The 24,243-nt window shown below is 38.9% G+C and overlaps 1 protein-coding gene across 1 annotated transcript in view; it reads left to right on the top strand.

The window, feature by feature from the left end:
- LOC126456899 (arp2/3 complex-activating protein rickA-like) overlaps positions 1-24,243 on the top strand; it is a 109,554-nt gene that overhangs the window by 64,998 nt on the left and 20,313 nt on the right. Inside the window, exon 2 of the mRNA XM_050092751.1 lies at positions 10,943-11,097. Coding sequence (XP_049948708.1) covers positions 10,943-11,097 — 155 coding nt within the window. The remainder of the gene's footprint in view (positions 1-10,942; positions 11,098-24,243) is intronic.

Raw genomic sequence — 24,243 nt, 5'->3', positions numbered from 1 at the left:
ATAGCTTTTCACAGGTAAGAATTACGTTTTATTCTGTCACAGACAGTGGATATGTACGAATTTAGTACACAATCTACATGATCGTTCACACCTTTTACAGCATAGTCAATTAAAAGTAGTAGTTTCTCTGCAGTTTAAGTAGATATCTAAAACAATTCCAAAATACTAACAAAATTTCACTGCTGTATTTGCAATAATGCAATCGAAACGGCACTGAATAGAATTTTGGGGGAAACTGTGCACATTATGAACAATCTATCATTAGTGTAGCTGTCTATCAGCTTGTTATAATAGAACAGAAACAGTTCTATGTAGTTAATACATCTGCACCTGTCGTATCCTTCAACAATAACATAGTGTTCGGAATCAGTAATGCACTCTGTCTAAAGCGACTGTATTGTTTGCTGATACTTCTGTAAACATTTTTAGATTACTAATTACTTTGTGTGTGAGAGCTAAACAGTGCTTCAGATAAAACAACAGTCTTCCCTTAGAGATCTAATATTAACATCTTCCACTGTATGATACTTTGACAATGGAAACTACATTCTAATATACACCAAAAATTACTTATCAATAATTTCCACAATGGACTACGTCTCTGTTATTCTCTCTTCCACGAAAAATCACGCACACTTTACTGCTGTTGAGTAAGTCGAGTTCAGCAGGTTTGATGGTCGAGAATGCTGCTGGGAAATAACGTGCAGACCCTCAGACGAACCACCAACGTTGCTCCAATTTGGTGATGACAAATTTTGCGCTCAATATCGGATGGGCCCTTTTTCCAAGCCCAACAGGCCTAAAGTGCGTAGTGTGCTCCACAGACTTCTCAAATTCTGTAACATGGAATCCCTGTTGCCATATATTGCAGCAAGTAACTGATCTGAAAAATATATGGTACGTTTATATTCTTCTTACAAGAGACACCTATGATCCTAACGCTCGTAACCGCATAAAACCATTCTTAGACCAACACTAGATCATAAAAATAACATCAGTCTGTGTCATTTCCATGCAAAACTCTGCACTTGGCTGTTAGTGCCATTGGACCGTGGCATGTCGTTGCTGCACTAACAAGTACTCGAGTTGTGTGCATGGTAAAACTGAGGTACGAATGTGTCTCTCGGAGTGTTTGCCTGTGGGTCACTGTATAAACTGTGTGCAGTGTTATCAGGAAAAGAATAAATCCTACAAATGTGGTCCAAACATAAGGGGCAAAGTTGCGAAGTGCTGAATATGGAAATGAAATATGGATCGACGAGAGAGAGTTCGCGGATACATATATACCTGAAAGTTTTAATTTCTTCCCCATGGATTTTTAATTCCTACTCCAATTGTTACTTTTGTTTCCTTTACTGTTTGCTCAATATACAGATTGAATAACATTGGGGATAGGCTACAACCCTGCCTCACTCTCTTCAGAACCACTGCTTCCCTTTCATGCGATTGACTCTTATAACTGCCATCTGGTTTCTGTACAAACAGTAAATAGCCTTTAGTTCCCTGTATTTGACCCTCCCACCTTCAGAATTTGAAAGAGAATATTCCTGTCAACATTGTCAGAAACTTTCTCAAAGTCTACAAATGCTAGATATATAGGTTTACCTTTCCTTAATTTATCTTCTAAGATAAGTCGTAGGGTCAGTATTCCTTCAGGTGTTCCAACATTTCTATGGAATCCATACTGATCTTCCCCTAGGTCGGCTTCTACCACTTTTTCCATTCGTCTGTAAAGAATTCGTGTTAGTATTTTGCAGCCATGACTTATTCAACTGATAGTTCGGTAATTTTCACATCTGTCAACACCTGCTTTCTTTGCGATTGTAATTATTATATTCTTCTTGAAGTCTGGGGGTACTTCACCTGTCTCATACATCTTGCTCACCAGATAATAGAGTTTTGTCAGGGCTGACTCTTCTAAGGCTATCAGTAAATCTAATTGCATGTTGTCTACTCCCGGGGCCTTGTTTCGACTCAGGTCTTTCAGTGTTCTGTCAGACTCGTCACGCAGTATCATATCTCCCATTTCATCTTCATCCTCTTCCATTTCCGTTATATAGCCCTCCAGTACATCGCCCTTGTATAGATCCTCTATGTACTCCTTCCACCTTTTTGCTTTCCCTTCTTTATTTAGAACTGGTTTCCCATCTGAGCTCTTGATATTCATGCAAGTGGTTCTCTTTCCTCCAAATGTCTCTTTAATTTTTCTGTGTGCAGTAACTATCTTACCCCTGGCGATATATGCCTCTACATCCTTATATTTGTCCTCTAGCCATCCCTGCTTAGCCATTTTGCACTTCCTGTCGATCCCATTTTTGAGATGTTTGTATTCCTCTTTGCCTACTTCATTTACCGCATTCTTTTTTATATTATCTCCTTTCATAAGCTAAATTCAGCATCTCTTCTGTTACCCAAAGCCCTCGTCTTTTTGCCTACTTGATCCTCTGCTGCCTTCACTGTTGCAATTCTCAAAACTACCCATTCTTCTCCTGCTGTATTTCTTTCCCCTGTGTTTGTCGATCGTTCCCTAATGTTCTCTCTGAAACTCTCTACAGGCTCTGGTTCTTTCACTTTATCCAGGTCCCATCACCTTAAATTCCTACCCTTATGCAGTTTCTTCAGTTTTAGTCTACAGTTCGTAACCAATAGATTGTGGGCAGAGTCCACATCTGCCCCTGGAAATGTCTTACAACTTAAAACCTGGTTCCTAAATCTCTGTCTTACCATTATATAATCTGTCTGATACCTTCTAGTATCTCCAGGGTTCTTCCATGTATACAACCTCCTTTCATGATTCTTGAACCAAGTGTTAGCTATGATTAAGTTATGCTCTGTGCAAAATTCTACCAGGCGGCTTCCTCTTTCATTCCTTACCCCCAGTCCATATTCACCAACTACTTCTCCTTCGCTTCCATTTCCTACTATCAATTCCAGTCACCCATGATTATTAAATTTTCGCCTCTCCTCACTATCTGAATGATTTCTTTTGTCTCATCATATATTTCCTCAATCACTTCCTCATCTGCGGAAGTAGTTGGCATTTAAACTTGTACTACTTTGGTAGGCGTGGGCTTCGTGTCTATCTTGGCTATAATAATGTGTTCACTATGCTGTTCGTAGTAGCTTACCCACACTCTTATTTTTTTTATTCATTATTGAACCTACTGCTGCATTGCCACTATTTGATTTTGTTTTTTTAACCCTGTGTTGACCTGTCCAAAAATATTGGTTCTCCTACGACCGAACTGCACTGATTCCCACTATATCTAACTTTAACCTATCCATTTCCCTTTTTAAATTTTGTAACCTACCTGCCCGATTAAGGGATCTGACATTCCACGCTCCGATCCATAGAATGCCAGTTTTGTTTCTCCTGATAACGACGTTCTCCTGAGTAGACTCCGCCCGAAGATCCGAATGGGGGACTATTTTACCTCCAGAATATTTTACTCATTTAGATTTAACCATACAGTAAAGCTGCATGCCCTCGGGAAAAATTGCGGCTGCAGTTTCCCCTTGCTTTCAGCTGTTCGCAGTACCAGCACAGCAAGGTCGTTTTGGTTCATGTTACAAGGCGATATCAATCAATCATCCATACTGTTGCCCCTTCAACTACTGAGAAGGCTGCTGCCCCTATTCACGAACCACACGTTTGTCTGGCCTTTCAACAGATACCCCTCCATTGTGGTTGCACCTACGGTACAGCTATATGTATCGCTGGGGCACGCAAGGTCCATGGTTCATGGTTCATGTCGATTTCAAACTATAAAAGAACATCTAATACAGCAATTTGATAGAGCAAGGTCATACGGAACTGCAGTTCGGTATGGCATCTGCAAATGTGGGCACTAGAGGCACCTAAAATGGTCGGATTGGACAATATTAAACCTTCGATTTCTGTTACTGATAATCTTAATGCTGAATATGGCATTTCATCCAGGCTTATTACAGGGTTTGTTATATGTAAGTACACAAAAGTATGCCTCACAAGGCACAACAGCTTGTGCGAGAAGTGAACATGTTTATGGCAGCGTAGGGTGTGGAAGAAAGAAATGTTTGCAACAGTAACCAGAGTCAGTTCCGGTATGAAATGTCTTCATCATCAACTCTGTTTCACAGAGGAGAGAAAATGACAGTGTGTTGCAGTCTGTACATAGCTCTATCGACAGCTAGGCAATGACGCGCAGTCTACCAAACAAGTTGTACATCTGTTTCCACGCGCCACAAGGCACTTTCGGCCCATATATTTCAAAGAAATTTGAAAAAACTTGGCTATTGAACGTTCACGCAGAGGAGAAAGAATGACTAAACAATTCTTCAAACGTTTTCTAGCTTCACTCCTTGGTGAATATGTAAGAAGTGAAAAGTTCCTGTTGCTATGGGATTAATGGTGAGGTCACAGAGATCTTTGCCTTCTAGATGCAAGTTTTCCAAACAGAGATCTTCTTCTGAAGATATTGCCACCGAAAACAACAAAATATTGCCAACCTGTTGATGTTTAGTTATTTCGGCTATATAAGCTGTCTACCGAAAGGATTGGTGATTTTGCAAGACTACCATGTGCCAAACCACAAGTGAAGATACATTATTGTTATTTAATCATCAAACTTCACTCTGCGATTTAAAATCATTTTTCTGCACCAAAGTATACGCCTATGTTGAAATATACTTGGCGAAAGGCAAGTTACGACTTTAACATAGCCATACCATCGTATGAAATCGTAATTCGTGTGGATTTTGATATTGGACTGTTTGAATGCGAAAGTGATTTCGAGTGTAAAAATATGGAATTCGTGAGATGTGCACATTGTTATCTTCTACTATGTTATAATCATTTCATCGAAATTTTACCTCCGCCCTATGAGGATTAATATAAACGCTATCACGTGTGTAGCATATGTATGTTTTGGGCTATTATATTTACTTTGAGCAAAGGGTTTCTGGAACAGTTAATTGAAAATGCAATGAGACACTCACGTCATTAAATTCGTGAACTTTCTTTCCTGTGGTACTGATGTCTTGCTACTTTGTTTCTATCTATTAAAATGTCTCTTGTGACAGAATACAACATTTTCCATGGAAACGCCACAGACTACTTTTTTGTGATCCAGTTTTTTTTTTGCAAGTTTGGTTTCGTGCGGTTACGAGTGTTCGAGATCAGAGGTGTCCCTTGCTGGTAGCGTTACCTGTTGTACTTGTAACGGGACATCCTCATCAATACCAGTACTATTTTTCGAATTTTGGACAGGTCAGTATTATCTCAACTGCTTTTCTGAAAACTTTCATACAATTTTATGCACAGTACGCTATATTTCAAGCTAAATTTAAGAAAAGGAATTACTTTATTCTGGATGTTGTAATCGAGAAGTAAAGGTTCTGAATGTACAGTGATATTTTTAAGAAACATTTGACATTAAGAATTATTTGGCACACACAAAATTTCTATTATTAATTGCGCGATTTAGTACTCTTTACTAATCTTATTTATGGATTCATTTATGAAATAATAGTCGAAACTAACCGAAATTAATGTATCAAGAAAATTGTAAACACTTTGAAATATTCCAGGACGAGATTTTCACTCTGCAGCGGAGTGTGAGCTCTATTTCCTGGTAGATCAAAACTATGTGCTGGACCGAGACGCGAAATCGAGACCTTTGCCTTTCGCGGGCAAGTGCTCTACCATCTGAGCTACCCAAGTACGACTCACGCCCGGTCCTCACAGCTTTACTTCTAGCACTACCTCGTCTCCTACTTTGCAAACTTTACAGAAGCTCTCCTCCGAACATTTCTTCCAGGAGTGCTATTTCTGCAATGCCTCACTTGGCACCCACAGTGTTGACCTTAAAACCGCTGGCCACTGACTGCGTAATGTGATCTCTCTCTTACTGCCCAGATCGACCGCCAAATCCATCTTTCATCGCTCGCCAAGCCCTTTCCACAGCGAAGGGGGTTCCCTGCACCTTTTCCTTTATATAATACAACTTCCCTAAGTATGAACCAGTACTTAAAGTAATATTTCTCTTTCATGAGCATACACATTTTATAAAGTTTCATTATTTTTAAACATTACCTAATTTCTACAATATATACATCATAAACTTCCACTTTCCCACTGACAGTACAAAGATCTTAGCTGGTACAGAACAATCACTTCAAAGTTACAAACACATAATTACATAGCATGATGTACTTACTATCGTTAATTGAGTTACAAATGTAATTTCGGGCTTTTGTAATGTGAAAAATCAAAAGACTGTACGATATACTAAAATTTGACGAAATATATTAACTGAACAACAAACATTCTGCAACAACCATTTTCAAATTTATTTAGATCAATTCAGCCATGAGGATCTAAAATGTGAGAATTTCAGCTTCAGGAATCAGACCCCTAGACAAGAAGAACTGGAGCCAACTCTACGTGAAAAAATAATAAACTAGAAGGTTTATTCTAACCTTCGCTGTTCTCAAATCTTCATAAAAGACTAATGTGGACAATGGCTGCAAGTAACAAGGAAGGGGTAGACTACATACTTAAATCTTTTGCGAGGATAGCGACTGTGTCATTTACTCCCCAAAGCTTCGGCAATAACTGACAGCTTCGGAGCGAGTTTATTCCACCTTTTGTAGTGTGCCTCCCTGCTGAATCAGTAGTCTAAAATTTGGTAGCTATGCCAAAATGTGATTAGTTTGCGTAAAGTATTACTCAGAAACTTTCTTGTTGGTTTTTTCCTTGTATTTGGCCACCCCTGCCCCCTCCCAAGTACATGACCTCCCTAAGAAGCCTTGGAAACTCAACCTCTCTATTGTCTTAGAATCTTTTGGAAAGGAAACAGATAAGCTGGATTTCGCTTTTCTGTGCCATAGCTTTGCGTGAAGAAACTTGTGGTAAATAACACTCTTGTAATATACTTTATAATAATTGAACACACACTGTAAGACAGAGCATGCAATCGCTGTGTGCCCTTGCTAGATTTATGTTATAACTACTTCTCGCGCTGTCAGCTATATTGCTCATTGCTATCTACACTGTACGATCTGGAAGTAGAACTTAATCTATAACCTGACTAACAGTTTAAGTTGTTTTTGGAAGCGAATACAATTTCTCACCCACAATGCAATGTGTGCTGTTCGACTAAAATCAATAAAATCATGGATTATTTCCTAGTATAAGAAATTAACATTTTGTGAATGTCTGTCAAGCGAGGTAGTGTGTCCCTACGCAGTTTCTCAGTCTTACTCTCTTGTTTTCGACAGCCATTGTGAACTTGAGACGATAGTTAAAGCCTGTCAGCTCAGTTCCCGTTTACTTCTACTCTTTAATCTCATTTTCAGTGTGTTACACTATAAAAATTTTGGCTGTCTTATTAAACGAAAAACTTGCAGTAACAACTGTTTCGCCTTTCCAAAATATGTAACAGCCCATTTTATACCCATCTGAAACATAAAAAGGAAATGGATAACATTAGTTTTTTTACAGAATGACCAACACATGGTTTTATTGAACGAATACATGATACAAAAGTGGAGCTTACCTTTGGATCCAATTCAGTTCCGCTTCTTAATCTGTACAGCAGTGTTCTACAAGGTACTTAGAGTTTTAAAAACTTAAGTTGCCTTTTCAAACGATAAACCTGGAGATACTGCTTGTTTCACCTTTAGGAGGTCTTTTCCAGTCCAGTTGCAAACCTATCCGAAATATAAGAGAAACAGGACAATGTTTGCGTTCATTCAACAATTATGTGATGCAAAAAAGTAATGGTTACCTGCGTGTTGTGTACAATCAATAGTATGTGACAACTGATCTGTGCGGGAACTGTTACTTACTAGACGTCCAGGCAACAACTGACAAAGGCAGCTTACACTATTCCCCTAAAATATGGAAGACCACCCCACTCACCACTATCGTGAACGACAGGGTAGGTAACGTTATCACCTCAAATACGATTGTACCATACAAATGGATGCTATTAGGGGAATGCTAATATCAGGAAAATATCATTATCCAGAATGCAATGTTTCATTTAACAACTACTCTGTCTTGCAAAAAATAGGGCTTACCTTGATGTTGTCTCCCTTGAACTTCATGTGGTTTGGATATAAAAGTTGACGGTACAACACGATTATGATTTCCAAGAATAAATATGTACAGACTGTGGTTCACACTAATTTGGCAGAATCCCCTTCATACTTTTTTCGTAGAACCTAGGCTCTGATTACAAGATATTTGAGGTGGAGGGTTAGAGGGGCTTGGGGGAGGGGGGAGGGGGGAGGAGCCGAATCCCTTCATGATTCTTTAAATCTGAGTAACCTTCGCCCTTCTCAAAGTAACACAAATAAATGTTGGTGTTTTAAAAATTTTAAACGATTATTTTTAAAAAAATGACGTAGGACATCTCATCTGCTTCTAGAAGGAGAGAGGTTGGATATTTCTGCAGTCGGGAAATAAAACCTAGAAAAACCCTGTAGGAGCAAGACTCAACTTTCCGTTCCTTGTTTCAGTTTGCTTGGGCCTTCCTATTTCCCCACCCTTGGTGTTCGTGGGCAAACTAATGTTTCCCAGAATGTGACAACAATTCCAGATTCAGCGCACGCTATAAGCAATCTCTGATGAACTGAGATGTTTGCTTGCCGTGACTGAGCGCTCCAGTCGTCAATAAGTCTCTCAAAAGTCGATTGGGTGGAAGAGTAGTCTTTAGAGTCAGAAAATTCTCCACACAGGTGTCCACCATTCCCCTCTAAGTGCCCACCACTCCTGGGTTTCCACCCAGCAACTCCTAACACCTAACACATTAGTCCTCCAAGTAAAAACATTATACTAGGGTGGAAATAGAGCTGAGCGCATAATACCTCCAGACAACAACAACAACAACAACAACATTATAATATATTACCGATGGGTACAATTTCCCCCCCCCCCCCTCCAGTAGCTAACATCCTCCTGATCTTAGAATTCTGTTTAAGGTACTAAACCCCTAAAACTATGAACAATGGTATGAATTGAGAAGTTTCCTTGTCGTCATTGAGCACTGTAGTTGTTAACATGTCTCTCTCAATTTAGTTAAACGTAAGAGTAGTCTTAAGAGACAGGTGTTGAAATATTCGGCGGAAAAATGGCCTTGCCCTAAAAAAAAGCTGAAGCACCTGGTTCCATATCCATATACCATATTGCATATACCATATTGTATTTAGGCACCTGTTACAGAAATTGGGAAACATACCTAGACGAAGGAGACGGGTCTAAAGTATTTATGAAAGCAGAAGAAATGCTGCTGGTGATGAATATAAAGTAGACCCCGCAAGAGAATGATATGTCAGAGCTATGTGGTAGACTGGCAGCATTATTTTTTGGTAAACCAGTAGACAGAATGCGTTATACTTTGTACATCATCAGATCTGAAAGCAACAGTAAGGATGATTGGTGACACACTGGTGAGGATCATTTAATAATTGACAATGGAACAAGAGAATTTTATACTCTGTTACTTACAATTAAATCTTGTAAAACATGTTACACAGCAAAACATCTTCAAAATTATCAACGCTACCAATTCTCGCACGTAATATTATCTCACCTACAAGCAAGTAGATTCAACTAGAGGTTGTAAATAAATGCATATTTTAAGGCTACATTACATACAACTCATGGATCATTATTGAGAGATGATGTTGACATATATATCAGCAAGGAAGAGAAAAAACTCGCCGGGTAGTAACAGAGGGTAAGAAGATGATCCAATTCAATAAGCATTCACTTAAATCTGTTTCTCAGAGAGTGGAGCAGATACGCTCGAGGGAGACACTTGATAATATTAAAAGCGGTGTATTCGGAAAGCAGACGGTGGAGAAAAAGAATCGGACGATTACAATTAAATCCTTTTATTTCTCTGAAAACTACATTGTTGTTACATGAGAAATCGTCTGGCACAAGTTCTTTCTTTACAGAATATAATGTTACTACAGAATATAGTACTACATATTTAATTTACGTAAATGTCAAATTACACTTGTTTATTACACAGTTTATAATGTCCATCATTTACTTCACATTGTTATTAAATTATTAAACCATGTACACTATTATCTACGAATTCCTCCACATTATAGAACACCTTTATTTTAGCCTTTATTCCATAACCATTTTAAATTTATTGTATGGCACGTCCTTAACACTTTGTGGTATCTTGCTCAGAAATACTGTGCAAATGTGTGCAAAATTATTTTCAACCATGGGTGGTATTGTCCAGGGGACTCTTATCAGGCTTCTGTTTCTGGTTTCATAAGTATGGACATTAGCTGTAACAATATACGAATTCTCTTTGGCTTCAACAACAACTTAGAGTATGTACAAACCGGGAACACTAGATATTTTGTATTCAGTGAAGTATTTTTTGCAAGAAGTTGTGTTTCGTGGACCAAGAATAAATCTTATCACTTTCTTCTGCCAGAGGAAGACGTTCTTAGCTCTAGCAGAGTTTCTCCAGAATACTAGCCCATAGTTGAGTGCTTATCGAATAATGCATAACATGCCATCAGCAGGAGGCCTTGATGGACACACTTTCTAATTTTCTTATCATGTACACTGCTCTAGATAACTTATTGCAAACACTTTATGTCTGAGTATTCCAACGTAATTTATCATCGAGATGGATGCCTAACAACTTTCCTTTACCTGAGATTATGCTTGTCAGTATTAAGATTTCTGATTAAGAAAAAACTCTGTTTTGTTCTATGGTCATTTACCTTTAATCTATTACCCTTGGAAAATTGAGTTGCCTCTTTCATCAAGCGTTCAATGATTCGTTCCGTGACCTTTTGATCTGTGTGGGATGTGATGATAGTGGCTTTAGGTGGCACAAGACTTGGCAAGCCATTTACATGTATAACACACATGAAAGCACAGCACAGCCCATTGTGGAATTCCATAACTTACATTCAGAAAATTCAATGAGGAAGAGGAAGCTTATCATGGAGAAGAAGAAGATGGTGATGGTGGTGGTGGTTATGATGAAATTGTCTCCAAAGAACTGCCACCACGTTTGGATATGAATAAACTGGTGGAGCAATTAATTTTTCTTGTTGGCTTCGAAAACAGTGGGTAATAATTCATAAGACAGTGGAATAATATCCATTGAAGGAGACACTCATTAAACACAGATGAGAGCCAAAAAGTTTATTATTTCTGATCAAAATAATGGAGTGAAAGAGTAGATTCAGGAACGATCCAAATAATTATTGATTTCTGGATTCAACATCAGGCAGTTCATTATGCGCCTCTGCAGAAGAATTTAAGAGGATAGTAGGGTAAATAATATGAAATGCGTGGAGTTAGGCACAGAAGTAAGTGTGCCCTGGATGGCACTCTGCAAGATAATGGACACGTGTAATCTTATCTATCTTGCAGACGTGCCGCTTTGTCTACTGCTGTCGCTGAGACCCTAGCTCCTACGCTAGCGTGTGGGGGAGAATTCTCTCTGGATAATACAAATATACAAATGAATATTAACGTGGTTCATACCGCGATTAGTTTAGCAGAACATCTCCTATGGTTCTCTAGAGCCTTGAAGTCTGGAGAAGAAGAAGCTGAATGCAGTAAGCCTCTGCAAGTTTTAGCTCGTTTTTCTTGACTTGCCTAGGAAAAAAAGAGAAAGAAAAAGGAAACAAGTTCGTCATCTTGCTTAGGTTTGTCTGTTTGGTGGGAAACGGGTGACCTGGGAATGTTTATAGCACAGCCTCTGATTCAGCACAGGAGATAAGAAATTTCTGCTGATGCAGCAGAGAGGCATGGTGTAAAAGCTCAAAAAACTCTCTTAGAAGCTATCAGTTAATGCTGAACCTTCGGCGAGACATCATCACAGTCATTTCTTTCGAAAAAGATATCAGTACAAGTGCTACTAATGAGAATCTACACACACACACACAAACACACACACACACACATATATATATAATCAATTACTTTGCGTATTGCATGAGTGCAGGAATTCCATCTTACAGAACCAGAGGAGTTTGTGAAAAACAGCACGCACCATAAGACTGGAGAGAGCTCTCCATCCGATATTAAGCTAAAAATGCGTCACCGCTAAACCGGAGCACCAATGCTGGTTCATTTGAAGGACTGCAATATAAATCCACCGTCAAGATCTCGATTATCGTTCCCGACGGTCTCGACTTCCTCAGCAGTCGAAAAGGGTGCGTAACATATCATGATGGCAGAATAACACAGACACGGTCAATTATGAAATTATTGATACGTAATTGTTTGCCTATATAAAATGCCGTTTAGATTTCATTAATGCAGATACAACAGTGAAATCTTGGTTGTCTAATGGAGTTGTTTCAAATATATACTCACTTTTCAAGAAACTAATATTTGGAATAGATGATGCTGTAAAAGGTGTGGATAATGACGTCGAATGTGCATCAAATTCTTATATTTCCACTGAATATAACACTATAAAATGTATTAGTTACCTGTAAAGATTTTTATGTAGTAGAATTATTATATATAGTTGTTTCTCATTTTATTCCTGAGTACCAGTTTCAAATAATAAGGTAATTTTGACACAGTTTTTTGTGAGACAAGAAAAGATTACTAGACAACACAGCTGTGTACAGTATTTTTGGTGTAAAAAATACAGGATATGTTTGTACATAAATGAGGCATAACTTCTTTAACCTTCGATTCATTCTTTGACATTATGCCTCAAGTATGGTGATGTACACAGTCATCTTTGACTTTTACAGAAATAATTTAGCTTCACACCATTTAAAATTTTTGTAGAGCTTGTAATTATACTTGCAGCGATCAACGATCTTTAGTAACCAATGAGAGTCAGTAATCAACGATGGTCAGTAATCACCAGGCATTGTACTTTAGACATTTATCATTTAGCTTTTAGCGTTTACGTTTTAGTATTTGCCGTTTAGCATTCACCTTTTAGCGCTTACTGTTTAATAGCACTTACCAGTTGGCGTTTACCATTAAGTGTTAAGAGGATAGTCTAATAAGAAAATACTGAATTTATGTTTTTAAAAAAATTGCTTAAATATCTTCATTCGTATTTGCACAGTAATAATACAAAAGAATTTTGTGGAATTCGAAAAAGAAATGTAGAAAAAAATTAATAAGTTGCAGTTAATGTCTATGGGAACGCAAAAATTGTGAAAGAAGAGTGTGTGAATCACATTGCAAACAACTCTGGAGGATATTGGGAAAGGGGCTTAAGGAAAGTCAGACATAAAACGTGACTGTCAGGGGGAAAGCACATGGAAGTGCGAAAGAAGAAACAATTGTAAATCTGACTCATTATTATAGGAGAGCCATCGTTGACAATGCTCCAGGTACTACAGTAATTAAGAATTCAACCTATGGTACACTCCATGGACGCTGATGAGAAACTGCAACACGTGAAGTGTTCAAAAGCTGAGAATTCTTCGTGTTTATTTAATCGTGCCCTTGCCAAAGGAGAACAAGCAAAATTACATAAAACTGGTATCCATGCTGCTCTGATTCAATCTGTTGTTGTTGGAATAATATCTATTTATCAGAGGCTGGCAACTGATACAGTTCTCTCCCGATGTGCTGCTGGAAAGACTCAAAATGCAAATGAGTGTCTACAAGATATAACCTGATCAAAGTGCCAAAGGATGTGTTTGTACCCAAAAGAAAAGTAGAACTAGCTGTGACAGAAGCTGTTTCACAGTTCAGTCAAGGGTGTTTTCTGACAGAAGCAAGAATAACACAGACCACACCACTGTCAATAATAAGGAGCGAAGGAGCAAAGTTAGAGACGAGTGAAGAAGGAAGCATAAGGCCAAACAGTGCCTACAGTTTGAAAACAGAAAACGGCATGCATCCAGATTGACTGCAATACAAGCCGAGGAAGCCCAGAAGTATAACTTATAGCCCAGGTGGATTTTAGAGCAAAAACCGGGGAATGATTGCGTTGTTTAACTACGCCTACGTTATCTCTAATTTGTGAAATTAAACATTCGAAGCTAACATTTTTTGCAGTAAATTTATGCTAAATTACAAGAAATTTTTATAGAAAACTGCTAACAGTCTTGTGCATAATTCTGAGAAAAAATATTTTGAAAGAAAATGCTGAAATGGGAATGTTTTTTATTTCATTAAAATAATTCAGGACTTTGAAAATTAATTTTAAGGTCAGTGTAAAAAGTATCCAAGAAGCTTATGCAAAATTGTTTGTCTATATTATCAAATGCAGTCTTAAATTTGTCAAGCAGATTAAAGTAAATTTACTACATGAAAGAAGACTTTCAAAGAAACATTCAAAATAAAATAATATAATAATTTCTCAAAAACTGTAGTATAAATCGAGTTGTAACTGCGTAGTTGTATTTAGCAATATGCAGAAATTGTATTTTTAAAATTTGAGACCGACTGATAAACTAACGAAAAAGACTCAGTTTTAACCAGACTATCCATTTAAGTGTTTATTTTTACCGTTTACTATTCAGTGCTCAGCATTTAATATTGAGCGCTTATAATCAAGTGTTTCCCGTTCACCGTTTACCGTTCAATGTTTACCATTTAGCGTTTATCGTTTAATGTTTACCGTCTAGAGTTTACCATTTAGGGTTTACTGTTTAGCGTTTGCTGTTAGGCATATAGCATTTATTGTTAAGCGTTTTGCATTTATCATTGACTGTTTAGCGTATACAGTGCGCAAGTGGTGTGTTTCCATCCTCTTGATTTTTTAATGTTCTGCTGGTAAGAGGAGAGGGGTGGGAATATTATGTACAAAATAGTTTTGAAAATAAATAATGTAATTTAACACCATTTTATGTATAAATAATGAATATCTTAGATTTCAAGGAAAAAATGAGATTTTCAAATTGAACTGTTTTAACTTTCAAGGAAATAATGAATATCTTTAACCATCAAGTGGAAGTTAACGTAATTGTTTACTACAGATAGTCGCCATTTTACGCATCGTTTAAGTAGTATGCCCTGACTCATTTGAAAAAGAGGAGGGAGCACAAAATTAGCCTGTTTCCATCATCTCTTGCCTTCTCTTAATACTGCGCTTCTGTTTAGTGAAGATGATGTAATTTGACACCGTTTTAATACTATTTGAGTGGTTGTAGGTAGAGGGAGGCGTAGGGTTTCTGAAAAATGGGATGTTTATTTATTTGCTGTGAGTGGATGGTGATAATGAGGGTTTGGGATATGCATCGGGGAGTGTTTTTTTTTTTTAATTTCTCAGGCTATTTTCTAATAGTACATTCTGAATAGGAGAGGGAGGGTGGATAGAGAGTGAGCAGGTGGTCTCTGGGTCCATATTATGAGGGAAGGTTTTCCGTAACATGACTGTGCAAGGACATGGCTTTTCATTTGCCATTAATGCCATTTTAGCATTTGCGCCATCTTAAATTTTTTTTGGTAATTGGCTGATTGGGTGGAGGGAACCAGACAGCGAGGTTATCGGTCCCATCGGATTAGGGGAGGGTGACGAAGAAAGTCGGCCATGCCCTTTCAAAGGAACCAACCCGGCATTTACCTGAAGAGATTCAGGGAAATCACGGAAAGCATAACTCAGGGTGACTGGACGAGGGTTTGACCAGTCGTCCACCCGACTGCGAGACCAGTGTGCTAACCACTGCTTCACCTCGCTCGGTCTGCATTTTTTTTTCAATGCTGCATTATGGTTAGGTGGAGGAGGGTTTTTGGGGAGGGGTGAGGAAGGGGAGTGAGAGGGATTTAATTTCCAATTATTGCACGAGTCATTGAATCAGTAAGTCAATAAAATAAGCCAATCAGTAAAATCAGATTGGCTTATTTTATTGAGTGATTGATTTTTTGATTTATGATGTCATGATTTCAAAGCCATCAATGATGACATGCATGACCTTGAAAGATAGGTCAATGACCGAGTTCAAGGTCAGCTAATGTGTTTGTGAGGAATCTAGCTGCCCCAGGAAGTACATACCTATACCACCACTTAGGTCTGTTAAAGGCGCATTAATGTTGATGTTGGGTAACGGAGGACAAGTCTGCTGTAACGCTTGCTATAGTTAAACAGAAAATATCACAATGATTTGTCACAGCTACAGTCATTCATTTACACTGCTGCCGAAAACAGTGAAGACTGAGGAGGGAGGAGGAATCTGAACTGAAATTTCACTATTTGAAATGGTATATGATCTGATTTCAGTTATTACAATGTCGAGTTGAATTCATAAAGTATTTCACAGTATGTGCCCACCTACCAATCTGATTTTATACGCGCTGTGGCCCGGATGCATCAACTGATTTGGTTGGTAACAGTGAAGTAGGGCCAATGTCCTGAGGTAAGCTGGCCTGGAAATGTTGTAACTGGTTCTTGATAACTGCGATACTGCCACTGAGACATAGTTCATGACCAAGTTGGACACATACGTACACTGTTAGTAATCATTCGGAGGATCTTGCTGGTTGCAGAAATATCTGAACATCTTGACGCAGACACTGCCATATATAGTCGACCATTGTCCTGTTGAAAAGTGGCACCTCAAACAGTTGAATGAGGGGTGACACACACAGCGGTGCAAGACCTCAGTGACATCTCATTGTGCCATTAGAGTTCCCTCAGTCACTACCAGCTGTACCTTTAAGTCATACCTGATGGATCAAAAAAATTGTTCAGATGGCTCTAAGCACCAAGGGACTTAACATCTGAGGTCATCAGTTCCCTAGACTTAGAACTACTTAAACCTAACTAACGTAAGGGCATGACACACATCCGTGCTCGAGGCAGGATTCGAACCTGGGACCATAGCAGCACCGCGGTTCCGAACTGAAGCGCCTTGAACCGCTCGGCCACAGCGGCCGACCCTGACACCATGAGTGTACACAACCTCTGCTGTGAAAGCCACGTGCTGACTGCTGGGGCTATCAACCTGGCTGTACATGTGTTTGGTAGTTTACAGCATCAGGGCTCTGCAGCCCACCTTAAATCTTCTAATGCTGAATATCCATCTTGCTAGAGAAGGTTACACGTAATTGTGGTTTTGTTTATGAAGCAGTAATGCAACTATAGTGAATGTAGGATAAAGATTTGCTTTTCGATAAAGAGCATGTAAATTTGTTTTCACGGTAGCCTATCATTTATTTACTGCAGCAATTCGTGCCACCATACCGTTAACATTATACATGAAATATTATACCACATTCCTCCTGTATAAATCACTATTTGTCACTTCTGAATTATAGTATTGATCACATGCTGTGATCATGGAATCAGTACCAACAGTCAGTATAACTGTTCTTTGCACACTTGAGCTCAAAATATTAATAATCCGTTACTTCAACATACGTCATCGTTCTCTTCTGAAGCCATCACCAATCTCTTAATTTAAACCTCTTCATGCAATTAATACTTCCATGAAGAAATCTATGCGTGACTGACACACTTCACAGGCTTCCTGTTTAATGGCCGCTCACTTCGGCCACCATCACCGAAGCCCTTCCGTCTCTGACTGCGGAGATTCTGGCTCAAGTGCTTCGATCAATCAGTGTCAAGGAAAAGAAACGTTTCCGAATATGGAGCTGCTCCGAACATCCAATCAGACGGTCGAGACGCTGTCTTCAAGTGGTTTATGTCACCTTAGCCAGCAACCATGACACCACGACATCACGATATTCTACCCACACAATAGTATCTAAGGCATATTGTACGACATTATGATTTGCTTGGCACCAATTTGCTTTTACTGTTACAAGTGACACCACTGTACCTCTCCAAAACATTGGAAGAATGGAACCTCTCCTCAGGCAGCCAACAAACTTACCAACGATGGTCATTCAGGCTGATCAAGAATCGTGATTAATCACTGAAGAGAATGCAACATGGCCCATGCTCCCCAGTCATGGCACCACTCCAAATGCAGTCATTTGTGGTTTTAACATTAACCTACCCTTGGAACGGTAATTTTCCAGTCTGGCTGCTCTGACCAATGCTGTAGGATGACAAAATGTTATAGAGAGACAGTTGCGTATTTTCGTATGGCAGGCACGGGTACAGAGGCCTTGGTGCGCAATATAGCGATCTACATGTACATCTATAACTACATCCATACTCCGCAAGCCACCTGACGGTGTGTGGCGCAGGGTACCCTGAATACCTCTATCGGTTCTCCCTTCTATTCCAGTCTCGTATTGTTCGTGGAAAGAAGGATTGTCGGTATGCTTCCGTGTGGGCTCTAATCTCTCTGATTTTATCCTCAAGGTCTCTTCACGAGATATACGTAGGAGGGAGCAATATACTGCTTGACTCTTCGGTGAAGGTATGTTCTCGAAACTTTAACAAAAGCCCGTACCGAGCTACTGAGCGTCTCTCCTGCAGAGTCTTCCACTGATCTATCATCTCCGTAACGCTTTCGCGATTACTAAATGATCCTGTAACGAAGCGCGCTGCTCTCCGTTGGATCTTCTCTGTCTCTTCTATCAAACCTATCTGGTACGGATCCCACACTGCTGAGCAGTATTCAAGCACTGGGTGAACAAGCGTACTGTAACCTACTTCCTTTGTTTTCGGATTGCATTTCCTTAGGATTCTTCCAATGAATCTCAGTCTGGCATCTGCTTACACTTGTCTACATTGAGATTCAATTGCCATTCCCTGCACCATGCGTCAATTCGCTGCAGATCCTCCTGCATTTCAGTACAATTTTCCATTGTTACAACCTCTCGATACACCACAGCATTATCTGCAAAAATCCTCAGTGAACTTCCGATGTCATCCACAAGGTCATTAATGTATATTGTGAACAGCAACGGTCCTATGACACTCCCCTGCGTCACACCTGAAATCACTCTTGCTTCGGAAGACTTCTCTCCATTGACAATGACATGCTGCGTTCTGTTATCTAGGAACTCCTCAATCCAATCACACAATTGGTCTGATAGTCCATATGCTCTTACTTTGTTCATTAAACGACTTTGGGGAACTGTATCAAACGCCTTGCGGAAGTCAAGAAACACGGCATCTACCTGTGAACCCGTGTCTATGGCCGTCTGAGTCTCGTGGACGAATAGCGCGAGCTGGGTTTCACACGACCGTCTTTTGATGGTCAAATGTGATCAACCAGAACCATTATGAGTATGCCTGCCCTCACATTCCCATGCAGTACAATGTCACGCTATTGTGATATCTAAATTCCCCACTAATCTGGATAATTCATGATTCGAATAGCCGGTCAAACTGAGACTCACAATGAGGCCACTTTCAGATTCTTTCAAGTGTTGATGACGCCGTCTGACACGATTATGGAACAACTCTTTGTCCTTGACAGCAAGCACTCTACATATGACCCTATTCCCGCCTCTTATATTCCATTACAAGCAAGGTAACAACACTAAGCATGAACAACACTAAAGCATTCCACATACTGTTGTACCTGTCACAGAGAATTGTGACTCCAGTTATTTACATACCTGTCGATCGTGTATTTACTTTATTTTTATTTTCCACGTCTGGTTCTATAGGACCAAATTGAGGAACAAATCTCCATAGTCATGGAACGTCTCAGTACACGAAATGGCAATAGAAAAGCAATGACACACAAAATAAAATGTTATGAACCCTAAAAAGACGTCAAGCTATAAGTTTACGTAAACACAATCAACAATGTAACACAGGAATCAGCTTAATTATTCACGAGGTTCCTAGACAGAATAGGAGTGACTAGTGAGGAAACTCTTCAGTTTAAATTTGAAAGGCCATGGATATCTGGAAAGATATTTGAATTCTTGTGGTAGCGTATTGAAAACAGATGCAGCAGATGCCGTTCAGCACAAGAGTCAAGGAAGTACAATCCAAATGCAGATTGGATTTCTGCCTAGTATTAACTGTGTGAAAGCTGCTAATTCTTCGGAATAAGCTAATACTGTTAATGAGAAACAACAGTAAAGAATATTTAAATTGAGAGGCCAATGTCAGAACACCCAGACTAATGAACATGGGTCGACAGAAGGTTCACGAACTTACACCACTTATTGTCCATACCGTCTGTTTCTGAGCCAAAAATACCATTCGAGAATGGGAAGAGTTACCCCAAAATATGATACCCCACGTCATAAGCGAATGAAGATAAGCAAAGTAGATTACTTTCCGTGTCGAACTATCACTTACTTCAGATACTGTTCTAGTAGTAAACATGGCAACATTAAGTCTTTGAACAAAATCGGGAAAATGGTTTTGCCACGACAGCTTACTATCTATCAGAAACGCCTAGTAAGCTGAACTGTTCAGTCTCATTAATCACATTCCCATTCTGAGTAATTAAAATGTCAGGTTTTGTTGAATTGTGTGTTAGAAACTGTAATAAATGAGTCTTCCTGTGATTTAGCGTTAGTTTATTTTCTGCAGGCCATGAACTTATGTCATGAACTACACCATTTGAAACAGTGCTGTAGTTAGACACAACATGCTTTACTACCAAACTCGTGTCATTAGCAAACATAAATATTTTAGAATCACCTGTAGTATTAGAAGCATATCACTTATGTCAATAACGAACAGAAGTGGCTCCAAATCTGACCCCTGCGGTACCTCCTCTTTCAGCTGTGCCCCACTGGAACCCCACATCACAGCCATTCGCCATTCTCAGTACTGTGGCGAAGGACGTTTTGCTGTCTGTTACTAATGTAAGAGATGAACCAATTGTGAGCTATTCCCCATATTCCATAACGGTTCAATTTCTGTGGCAATATCTTGTGATCAACACAATCAAACGCCTCAGTTAAATCAAAAAAGACGCCTATCGTTCGAAACCTTTTGTTTAATCCACGCAATACGTCACAGAGAAAACAAAATATAGCATTTTCAGTTGTTAAACCGCTTCTAAAACCAAACTGTACATTTGGCAGCAAATTATTTGAAATGAAATGATCACTTAGCCTTACAAACACAGCCTTTTCAATAACTTTAGCAAACACTGATGGCATAGAAATAGGTTTAAAATTGTGTACATCATCCCTTTCTCCCTTTTTATAAAGCGCGGCTTTACTATTGAGTGCTTTAAGTGTTCAGGAAACTGACGATACTAAAGGAAAAACTACAACTGTGGGTAAGTACAGGACTATCATGTGCAGCACAGTACTTTAGTTTTCTGCTAGATGCTCCATCATATCCATTAGACTCTTTAGTCTTCAGAGATTTAATTATTGACTCAGTACCACAGAGGAGTATCACAGAGAAGTATTTCAGTCTCCGAAAGGCATTTTCCAAGAGAGCTGTGTGATTCCCAGCAGAATCGAAGTTTTTATTTTATTAAGGTATGTTCTCGAAATCGACTGTTAAATACTGTACATATATCTGACATATCAGTAACAGAAACATTTTTTTATGTGCTGACTTTATATCCTCGACCTCGTGCTGCTAACCAGACACTTCCTTCACGACTGACCATACGGTTTTAACTTTATCCTGTGACTTAACTATTCTATTTGCGTACTTCATACTCCTTGCCTTCCTAATAACATTTTTAAGCACCTTACTTAACTGTTTGTAATGGACTAATGTACCTCGATTGTGACTACTTCTGACATTAGATAGGATTCCCATTTTCTTCTACGTAATATCCTAATTCCACTGGTCAGCCAGCCAGGCTGTCGTTTACTGCTGGTACCCTATTTAGAACATTCTACTGGGAAGCAACTTTAAAAGAGCATGAGAAATGTGTTAAGGAAAGCATTATATTTGTCATCTACGTTATCATCACTATAAACATCCTGCCACTCTTGTTTCTTGACGAGTTTTAAAAAACTCTCCATTGCTGTTGGATTAGCTTTTCTAAATAGTTTGTAATTATATGTAAAATATGTTTGGGTACAGAAACCTTTAAGTGTTAAAATTTGTTTCTCATTGTCTAAAAGGTCATTCATCCTTTTACTAACGAATCCCCATCTAGTAATGAAGAATTAATGAAAATATTGTATACGGTTATGCTACTGTTCCCCTGCTCCCTGATTGGACAAAATACAATCTGCAGCAGATCATATGGCTTTAGGAGATCTTATAACATCCGGTTCCTTGCACAATCAAATACAAAATTAATATTGTCATCACAACATACAACAAATTTTTGGTACATCCTATAAAATTAACTAAGAACACTCTCTAGCTTGAGCAGAAATGTTCTGAGTTCAGAGATCAGAAACCTATAAAATAAAAACAGTTAGAACTTTAGTTTCACTAAATTCGACTGCCCCTGCAGGCATTCAAATATCTGTTCAGTGCAGTGTTTTGATACATCTACAGACGTGAATGTAAAACTGTTTTTTATGCACGTAGCCACTCCCCCATTCTGCAAAGAACTCATTGGAAAACAGCCAGCTAATCTGTATTCTGGTAAAGGAAGCCTTTGGATTGTTACATTATTTAAGTGGTGCTCTGATATACTGGTAATGTCAAATTCAACATCTATAAGCAGTTCACTAACTTTATCTCTAATACCTCTTATATTTTGACGAAATATGATAATTCCTTCACTGCTTGGATACCTGAGTTTCTTGAAGGTGGTTCCTTTTTTATGGAGACTCTCTTTAACTTCAGTCTAAAAAAGGCCCTTTAACAGCAACTACTATTGCAATTTTCCCATTTGTTATCCCACCACTAGCCACTACACTGTCAGGACGCAAGTCATGCCTGGTGAAATTCTATCTATTGATAAACTCAACTGGCACCACTGAAATGTGCACAAAGCTACATTAAAATCAAACCGTGTATTCTGGATGATTCATTTTTTCCTACTTTTAATTTAATTTTATTTATTTGTCACACAGTGTACGTTATATTGATCAAGGTATCTAGTGATATTTAACACGATTGCATTGACGTTAATGTAAAGTCATCAGAAAATTACCTAGAAGTTACTAGTGTGGACAGAATGATTGGTCGTTACAACTGTGGTACATAGTTAAAAAAGCTTTGTAAGCGACTTCTTTGTATAAGTTTGTGGCACTATGTGCATAATGCTTGTATGATGTACCTATAAAAATGTTCTGTAAGTCACTATACAGAATTGTATGCACTTTGTGCATAGTTTGTCCTCCTTTGATGCAGAAGAGCCTAAGATGGTCTGATTTGGACGGAAATTGACAGTCTAAATGAAAAACAGTAAGTACAGCTGTGTGTTATACAATTCAGTTCCTAACACTCTTGAAAGCTATTCAACGTTTTGAATGAAATCATTGTGAATATTAGCTCACATTAATATGAAACAATGAAAAATCTAAAATGCCGACTTTTAGTCCAACTTTGAAGATATTCATCCTGAAAAGGAGCAATGCAAAGTCCGTCGAAAGGTCGGAGTTTTTTTCGTTTTAGTGTTTAATGACGCTGCCTAATACCCAAAATTAATTTATTAAAATTGACACTGCCTGTGGAAGCTCATGAACGTTTGTCCATCACTGTCTGCAGAAGATATTTGAAATGGCTCTGAGCACCATGGGACTTAACTTCTGAGGTCATCAGTCCCCTAGAACTTAGAACTACTTAAACCTAACTAACCTAAGGACATCACACACATCGACGCCCGAGGCAGGTTTCGAACCTTCGGCCGTAGCGGTCGCACGGTTCCAGACTGTAGCGCCTAGAACCACTCGGCCACCGCGGCTGGCGAAGATATTTCTCTTTTTAATTTAGTTGTGTGGGCCCCATTGTGGTTCAGCCTGCTGCGTAAATGCGGTCATGGGTGAGATTACCGTCTTGCTAGTAATTTGTGGTCCAGAGCCAGTATGCTACAAGCTTCTGGGAGTGTGTTTTCCTGCTGAGATGCTATTAGTAGGATGGTTATACCGGTTGGCATGGAATTAGCACTGTAGTATCTTTAGCATGGGTTCACTTGTGATATTCCGAATAATAATATTGTGTCTACTAATTGGCTTTTGAAATGTGGTGCTACAGAAGAATGCTGAAGATTAGATGGGTAGTTCACATAACTAGTGAGGAGGTATTGAATAGAATTGGGAAGAAGAGGAGTTTGTGGCACAACTTGACAAGAAGAAGGGATCGGTTGGTAGGACATGTTCTGATGCATCAACGGATCACCAATTTAGTACTGGAGGGAAGAGTGGAGGGTAAAAATCGTAGAGGGAGACCAAGAGATGAATACACTAAGCAGATTCAGAAGGATGTAGGTTGCAATAGGTACTAGGTGATGAAGAAACTTGCACAGTGTAGAGTAGCATGGAGAGCTGCATCAAACCAGTCTCAGGACTGAAGACCACAA

This window comes from Schistocerca serialis, chromosome 1, assembly GCF_023864345.2.
Source record: "Schistocerca serialis cubense isolate TAMUIC-IGC-003099 chromosome 1, iqSchSeri2.2, whole genome shotgun sequence".
In the NCBI taxonomy this organism is placed as follows: Eukaryota; Metazoa; Arthropoda; class Insecta; order Orthoptera; family Acrididae; genus Schistocerca; species Schistocerca serialis.
Note: the sequence above shows the minus strand (reverse complement) of the source record. Positions and strands in the feature narration are given on the sequence as shown.